The sequence below is a fragment of the Seriola lalandi genome, unplaced genomic scaffold (assembly GCF_002814215.2).
Source record: "Seriola lalandi dorsalis isolate HSWRI2012SDOR001 ecotype SW California unplaced genomic scaffold, Sedor1 jcf7180002054837, whole genome shotgun sequence".
Taxonomy (NCBI): Eukaryota; Metazoa; Chordata; class Actinopteri; order Carangiformes; family Carangidae; genus Seriola; species Seriola lalandi.
In genome coordinates, this window is record NW_019525390.1 from 60735 (window position 1) to 69556 (window position 8822).

The window sequence follows — 8822 nt, forward strand, 5'->3', positions numbered from 1 at the left end:
GGGGGTGAGTGAGGTGAGGGGTGGATGGGTGGGTGACTGAGCCCCCTGAACTGTACCTATAAAGGCGCATAACCTAATAGACAAGCCGGCGCACGTAAACCTGTAAAACTATTTGGAATAGTTGACAGCTACTCCTCATGTTGGAGGAGCCGCGGAATGAAGGGGAGTTTCCTCACGGCGCAGCAGCACGTTTCTCCTTCTACTCCTTCTTCTCCTCCTTCTTCTTCTTCTTCTTCTTCTTCTTCTTCCACAGGCGGATCTGAGTCTGTGCAGGCGCATCCATCCGGTCTCGTGTCTGGTTTTTAATCTCCAACACACACAAAATAATTACAGGCTGAAAAAAGAGAAAATCTTCAGTTTGTTTTGAGAAAAATTTAAAAAACAACAAAAAATAAGATAATTGTCTCTGATGTGGAGCAGGAGAATAAGAGGAATAATAATAATAATAATAATTATAATAGAATCAGATCAGAACATGAACCCGCTGCTTCATCAGATGAATGTGTGTGAATGAATGAGGCCTGAGCAGCAGCTCCACAGACTTTACATCCTCTTCCCGGGCAGCTGAGGGTGAACACGCTCACACGGGACTAACGGGCCTTTATTTGTATTTCATTTGGACAGAGTTTACAGAGGAGAAGAAGACAGAGAGGCCGGAGGAGGAGGAGAAGAAGAAGAAGAGGACAGACACTTTACGCGCAAGAGTTTCAAACGGGACACAGACGCGCCTTCAGGGACAGACACAGGTGGATGCTGGGAAGCGGACCGGTTCGGAGGAGATGTTCCCCCCCCTGGCTCAGTTCGGGGTGCTGTCGGCCCTGGCCACCGCGCTCACCTCGGTGCTGTCCGCGCTCCTGCTGCTGGCGCTGACCCGGCAGCTGTGGAGCCTCCGCTGGAGCCTGACCCGGGACAAAGAGAGCAGCCTGCCGCTGCCGAGGGGCTCCATGGGCTGGCCGCTGGTCGGAGAGACCTTCCACTGGCTGTTCCAGGTGAGAGAGGGAGACATGACACGTCTGGGCTGCCGTACCTTTTCTTTTCTCTTTTTTTTTTACAAGCGTTCCAAAACACAGGTTACCCTCCTGCGCGCGCGTGTTTGTCTCAATGTGTGTGGTTCCTTATTTATGCTCATCTCTCTCTCTCTCTCTCTGTGTTTCTACCTGACTTTACCGCCTCTCTGCAGGAGACTGCGCAGGGCTGCAGGGTGTTTTAATAATCACATTATTGATGATGCATGTGGAGGTGCGCGGGAAGCTTTGAGCAGCTCCGCGGATTCTTGTGCAGGCTGAGTTCTGTTGTTGATGCGACATGTGCGGACTTGATGCTCGGTGCTAATTCCTCCTCTCCGAGCAAAAACAGACGTTTTCTGTTCAATTCTTCCTCCTCGTTCTCCCTCCCTCTCTCCCTCTCTCCCTCCGCCGGGGAGGAATGTAGTCCCCCCTCATCTCTTCATCTCTCTCCGCGTCTCTCCAACTGATTCCCCGGCTCCTCACCGGAGCTCGGAGCGCCGCGTCGCCACCGTCTTTTTAACGCCCGAAAATGCTTCACTCCGGCCGGACACCATCTCCACACGCGCTCGTGAGAGTGGGAGTAACAGATGAAGGACAATAATGAGGCTGTAACTTGAAAACATGGCCAAAAGTATGTGGACATCCACACAGTAGACTACATCTATTTGTGATTTCAAAATCAGAAAAGGTCCCATATTTGACGCCTTTCCGGTGTTTTATTTTGAAGTTCTGATCCATAAGAAGATTTATTTGTAGTTAAAATCATGAACCAGAGGATTCAACATTTCCTCCAGTTTTAATTATTGTGTTGGAAAAGAATCTGCAAAGAAAATATGGATGAATCTATGAATAAATCAAATGTTTTAACTCCTTAACTACTTAAACATTTATCACATGTGTTCAAAACCAAGGTCCACTTACTGTTTCCTGACCTTTCAACCACATCTCACTGTTGAAGACGTCTCCATGACAACTGAGCAAATTGAACTCACGGGTGCAGTTGAAAGGTCCAGTAAGAGGACCTTGAGTTCATATTATTTTTATTTAAATGTTTAAAGGACCATCTCAGTTTAGTTTTACATCTCCTCTCTCAGGCTTCTCTCTGCAGCTCTAGTAACAACAGGTCGGTGAGCCAATCAGAAGAGAGGAGGCTCTGAGCCTCTCTTCTGATTGGCTGACTGTTTTCTGAGCAGATTTCAGGTAAAAACACTCAGAGAAACCAAATCCTGCAAGGTTTGGATGGTGGGTCCAGGTGGGCGGGGCTTGGTGACTGCTTTGTTGTGACATCACAAAGTTCCAGAAGTCCTGACGGCTGGTTTTAAGGCTCAGTTTCTGAATACAGGCTGTGTGCATTTCTCTGTGGACTGAGGCTTTGATACTTTCACAGTATTAATATAGAAGCTAGAGCTGATCTATAATCACACTACACATGGACACAGACCTGCAGACTGGAGGAGCTTTACTCCTCTCGCTCTGCAGTATTTCAGGCTGCTGATTTTTCATTTTAATGAAAGAAAATAAATGGAAATTTAATCTGGATCTAAACAAACAATCCAACATCATTCAAATTATGAAATTCAAGATTTTTGTCATTTTTAGGTCAGAAAATAGAAAAAAATGTACAAAAACACTGACTGACCCCTTGTTTCTGACCCATGAAACTTTTCAACAAACGTCCCTGAAATCTATGAACGAGTTTTTGAGATTTCCTGCTGAACTGCAAAGGAACAAAAACAGACATTTGAATAGTGAAGTAAAATTTGCACTTTCAAATGTTGTGCCTAATTTATAAAATGTATTTTTTGCAATAACTTATAAATTTTGTTTCTGACCAACTCGTTATCCGAATCTCTTCCTCACACTCCAGGGCTCCAACTTCCACATCTCACGCAGAGAGCGCCACGGCAACGTGTTCAAGACCCACCTCCTCGGGAAGCCCGTCATCCGGGTGACGGGGGCAGAAAACATCCGCAAGATCCTGCTGGGGGAGCACAGCCTGGTTTGCACCCAGTGGCCCCAGAGCACCCGCATCATCCTGGGACCCAACACCCTGGTCAACTCCATCGGGGACCTGCACAAGAGGAAGAGGAAGGTAAGAACGGAAGGAGGGAAAGTTTTATCTGTCCAAGTTTCTGTAAATGTTTCTTCTGTTCCTGGAGGATTTGTGTTCATTTCATTTATTTCTGATCCACCTGTTTGTTTGGGTTTTTTTGCACATTATGACTTTGCACATAAAAAAATCAGAGTGGAAAATTAAAAAAAATAAATCAACATATTGATTTAGTGTTAAAAACTTTGAACCCTTGGCTGAGGAGGGAAGTTCAAAGGACAGAGACTTACTGATTAAATCCTGACGTACATGAAGCTTCAGAGACTTTAACCTTCCTCAGATTAATACATGAGACAAATACAAATGTCAGATTTCCATCATGCGCTCATGTTGTTTCATCCTCTCCTTCTGCGACAGTTTAATGACACCTGAATGAAAACTAGTGCCATCAGCTGTTAATCTTGACGAACCAACGGCATTTTCTTCTGCTGGTTTGATTAAGATTTATTCTGCATGTTGATGCACACTGAACTGAACTGAACTGAACTGAACTAAACTAAACTGAACTGAACTGAACTGAACTGAACTGAACTAAACTGAACTGAACTGAAACTGTCATTGAATCTTCAAAAAGTCAAAGATTCAATGACTTTTGATTCAAAAAAACATGAGATGAAAGTCAACTACGACTCCCACGATGCATTTGGGAAGCTGAATTTAGACTGAGTGCTTTTTTTTTTGGTTGTCAATTAGAATTATGTAACTTTGTTTGTGCTTCTGGCTTCTTTGCCATAGCAACAGCAGTGAAGGATCGTGGGTATTGCAACACTCAGAAAATCACAGTTGTGTACAAACCCAAAATATAACAAGTTCAATGTGACTAAGTTAAGGATGTTAAGAGACCCAGTCCTCTACAGTCTGTCCTTCCTCCCACCTCATGTCCTATTGTGTCCCCTACACCCCGTCCTGTCTTATCTCCTACATCTCCTACATCCTTTACCTCTGCCCCCCCCCTCCACCCCACCCCGTCCTCCTGAAAGGTGTTGACTGCCGTGTACCAGGTAATAACTTTTTACGACTCCTCTCTCTTTGTTTCCTTAACCCTTTCAAGATCCTGGCTAAAGTGTTTAGCCGTGGGGCGCTGGAGTCTTACCTGCCCCGGCTGCAGGATGTCATCAAGTCTGAAATCGCCAAGTGGTGCTCGACGCCGGGCGCCGTGGACGTTTACAGCGCCGCCAGGTCGCTGACGTTCCGCATCGCCGTCAGGGTTCTGCTGGGTCTGCAGCTGGAGGAAGAGCGCCTTGTTTACCTGGCGCAGATCTTCGAGCAGCTGATGAACAACCTCTTCTCGCTGCCCATAGACGCCCCGCTCAGCGGCCTTCGCAAGGTGAGACAGGATTGTGATTCTACATGGAGACAGCAGACACATACATTTAAAAGCAGAAGATGTCAATTTATGTATATTGATATTTATTATGGATTCTTATCAATGACTCTTCTTCTCTGTCCAGGGAATCAAAGCCAGAGAAATCTTGCACGCCAACATGGAGAAAATCATCGAGGAAAAGATGGAGCGGCAGCAGGCGGAGGACGAGTATCACGACGCCTTCGACTACATGCTGTCCAGCGCCAAAGAGCACGGCCAGCAGCTCAGCATCCAGGAGCTCAAGGTACCGGACTGACGCCGATGACACGACTCAAGTCACTGAATGTGGGAAGGTTGTGATGCAAAGATACAGACACGCAAGACTTCCTGTTGAATCTGGACCAATTTTAACTTGAAAACTGAAAAATTTAAAAAAGGAATCTTTGAGTTGAGCCTCATCAGTAGTAGATAGAACCAAAAACCTTCATGTCCAGGTCAACACACAACTTCATCAGGTGATGGTCAGGCAGATGTTTTTAGATACAGATGTGTCTATGCTGCACAGCATGTTTCTTCTACAACCTCTAATAGTTCTACGCACGAAGAGATGAATCCAACCAGTAGAATAAGAAGAAGTTTCATCATCCATGCATCTATTTCCCTGTTTGCAGGAAACAGCAGTAGAGCTGATCTTCGCCGCTCACTCCACCACAGCCAGCGCCTCCACGTCGCTGGTGCTGCAGCTCCTCCGTCACCCGGCGGTGGTGGAGCGGGCCAGGATCGAGCTGGAGGCCGAGGGCCTGGCCTCCGAGTCCGGCAGCAGTTACAGCCCGTCTGCCGTCACCACGGAGAAGGAGGTGGACGCTGTCGTCACGGAGACGACCTGCCTGCTGAGCGAAGGGTGTCAGAATCACAGCGACAAGGACGGGTTCCCGCCGTCCCAGTCTCACGTGCCGTACCTGAGCCTGGACAAGCTGAGTCAGCTCCGCTACGTCGACTGCGTGGTCAAAGAGGTGCTCCGTTTCCTGCCGCCGGTCTCCGGGGGTTACCGGACGGCGCTGCAGACGTTTGAATTAGACGTAAGTTCAAGTCAAGTCAGGCTGTTGGTTTGGGCGGGTTCGCATTTCCATCAGCTGCAAAATAATTTAAATCTAAAGGCGCCAACATCCAGCAACCTTTAATGGATGAATCTGTGAGAGAAAACAGCTCCGACAAACATCTCTGAGAGACGAGTCTTAGATCACATCACACTGCAGCGCAGCAACAAGGCTTTTATTGTTTTAAACACCCTGAAAACCCCACAGCCCAAAGAAACAAGTTCCAACCTCTTCTCTTGGAGTTGCCAGGAGACAGTTTGGAAAATGTAGGAATGCATCAGCTGAAGTAGATGATGTTGGTGTGAATCCCCTGAAACCAAATCCAACCAGGTTGGATGAAGATGATGATGAAGATGAACCATGTCCTGTACTATCCCTCGTCACTGCAGTGAGAATGTGATATTAAGAGAGCTGCAGCTGTGATGAACTTTACCTGCAGGTGGCGCATGTTTTACTGCAGAAGCTTTTAGCGTCTTTGCCTGTAGGGGGTGACTTCAACTGTGAGTGCTACGGTTACCTTCCTGTAGGTTTACATGGACATGTGGTCCGGTGATGACTCCACAGCGCCTCCTTGTGGTGAATCAGGAGTCTGATCATCACTAATTAAGAAGTTTGTTTGTTTATTCTCAGCAAAAAACCTGTCAGCTTCACAGATTAGTGAGTTCTTCATTAACTCTTGTTGCTATAGAGGCAAAGTAAATCTGTAGTTAATGAAATTCTATTTAATCTGTTTGTCGTGTTGCACGCCTGGAAGCGCTTTGATAGACAAAGACTTTCATACAGAGTTGTGTGGCCTCAAATGCCCCCTCCCTGCCCTCGGCGTGCCCCCAATTTGCTGTGTTTGTTTCCAAAGGACAATTGAAGTTTAAAGCAGTTGCAGAGGGTGTAGACGCCTGCAGCTGAGAAGTGATTGCAGTATTGAAAATGTTCGTTCAATTGAATCTTCTTTAATCTCAAGAGGGAAATCCCAACTCTGCAGAAATATGTGGGATTAGATCATAAAGAAGTCTGGATTAATGGAGGAAATGAAATCAATACATGAGCTTAAAAACTAAATAAAAGGTTTTCCAAGTAATAAAAATCATTTAGGTTTTTAACTTATGTCAAAAATGAATCTTGATCTTCCCACTGCTGCCATTATGTGTGTCGCAGTCAACAGCTGTGTCATATTTTACAACCATGAAGAGTCGAGATTTTAAAAGATCTAAAAAACAAAAAATGCACCAAACTATTTGTTGGTAAAAAATCTGTGTTGATTTTTATTGACCTCCATCTTTGTTTCACAGGGTTACCAGATCCCCAAAGGCTGGAGTGTCATGTACAGCATCCGGGACACCCATGAGACGGCAGCGGTCTTCCAGAGTCCAGAGCTGTTCGATCCGGATCGGTTCGGTCCGGACCGGGAGGAGAGCAGGTCGGCCCGGTTCAGCTACGTGCCGTTCGGCGGCGGCGTGCGGAGCTGTGTCGGGAAAGAACTGGCACAGATCATCCTAAAGACTCTCACTGTGGAGCTGATCGGGACTTGCAAATGGACTCTGGCCACAGAGAACTTCCCCAAGATGCAGACAGTGCCGATTGTGCACCCGGTGAACGGGCTGCACGTGCACTTCACTTACAACCACCCGCTTTAGATACAAGTTCAGACTTTCCAAAAACTCAAAGGGCGATTTAACCTTCAAACCGCTCCTGGAAAAAACTCTCCACACCCAAAGGAGGAGACACAACCACCTTGTTGGTCCTGATGGTGCTGCTCACGCCCACTTTCATTTCCATGGAGACGAAGAGGAGGTTTACTCTGTAAGTCTGGAGCACTTCATCGTCTCTTCAGTGGTCTGGTCCAAACCTACGAAACCACTTTCTGTTGTCACACAAGTTCATTTTTAACCACTTGGGTTTCTTCACCTGCAGCAAAAGTAAATCTCAGTCGGCTGATCCATGCTGAAATGCCCGCTGAACGGACTGCACACACACTCCAACTACACGTTACTGTTCAGAACCTTAGCTTCATTTCCATAACGAATAATGTCCGTAACCTTCAGCTACTTAACGTTCAGTTGTAGTCTGTAAATGCACATTAACTTATTGAAATACCAGTGTGCATCAGTGAGAGTGAGCAATCAGGACTTTTAATGAGAAGCTGGAGAAGCCTGGTTTGACTTGCATACAGTAAGTGCCTCATGTCGCGGGACAAAAACCTCAAGCAACAAACTACAAAGTGGTTTTTCAATGATTAAATCCACTCATCTTTGGTGCTTCTGTCTTTTGTACCTCTAAGTAGCTCTGTATGTGTGTTTACTCCGCTGAATGAGCAAGCCAACTTTTAGGATTCTCAGACGGCCTCTTTGAAAACCCACAAAAACTGCAACCGGGCAGATTCTTCAGGGTCCCGGGACAGAGACGTGGGGAACTCACCTGCAGTGACTATGCAGAAGCAGCCTGATTTTCTACTGACATCACAGGGTTTACACACTTTTAAACCGATTCCTTCGTTCTCCAGTCCTCTGAGCAAGGCATCTATAGCTCCGTGGAAACGCTGAAGAAAAGAGTCTTAAAAAAAATGTGACACTTCTCGTTAAAAAACTGACTAAGGCCAGAAATGCAGTGACGATATCTGCAACGGTGAAATGTTTGAACACTGCAACCCACGTCGGACACGGGAGCGACTCGGACTTATCTCAGTCGTGACGTTTCGCAATGATCTCTGCTGCAAAAAAACTAAACAAAACACTTTCACTGATGGAACTTGCACTTGATTTTGACACAGAAATCCCACAACCAGGAAGTACCCGAACATCAATGTCAAAACACATTCTACTGTTTAAATATGACTGTGATATATATCCTTAACAGTGCTATTATGTGTGTATCAAATGAAGTAGCATTATGAATAAGCTGTATTTAAAATGCAGATGTATCATTTCTGTTGTACTTTTACTCTGTAACAATATTTGCTGTAATCATGATTAGATAGAGACACTAACCCGTAATGTAAAGGACTGTCCATAACACCTTGTTTCACTGCTAGAACATAGAGAACCTTAGTTGTTTAGAGCAGCATAATATTGAGAGTAAAGTTATTATTATTGTTATTATTGGTCTTAAGTCTAGGACTGTTTGTGTGTTGGTCTTGAAGCCTAATAGACGCGCTGTGAAATCTGACGTACGGATGGAATTTGTAGAAGGAGATAGCACTTTCTCCACTTTAAGGAGTCTGTATATATTTGTCCTGTTTCGTTGAGTCTATCTGATGTAGCTGCTGTACAGATGATGTAAAGAGTAAATTAGAAGATGGTGAAACAAAA

General features: G+C 45.5%; 1 protein-coding gene across 1 annotated transcript in view; it reads left to right on the forward strand.

Moving 5' to 3' along the window:
- The window catches only part of cyp26c1 (cytochrome P450, family 26, subfamily C, polypeptide 1), a 9336-nt gene extending 514 nt beyond the window's left edge, over nucleotides 1-8822 (forward strand). The window contains exons 2-7 of the mRNA XM_023426741.2: nucleotides 625-989; nucleotides 2875-3099; nucleotides 4169-4444; nucleotides 4569-4727; nucleotides 5095-5502; nucleotides 6807-8822. Of these exons, the coding sequence (XP_023282509.1) occupies nucleotides 780-989; nucleotides 2875-3099; nucleotides 4169-4444; nucleotides 4569-4727; nucleotides 5095-5502; nucleotides 6807-7151 (1623 nt within the window). The 5' untranslated portion in view covers nucleotides 625-779 and the 3' untranslated portion in view covers nucleotides 7152-8822. The remainder of the gene's footprint in view (nucleotides 1-624; nucleotides 990-2874; nucleotides 3100-4168; nucleotides 4445-4568; nucleotides 4728-5094; nucleotides 5503-6806) is intronic.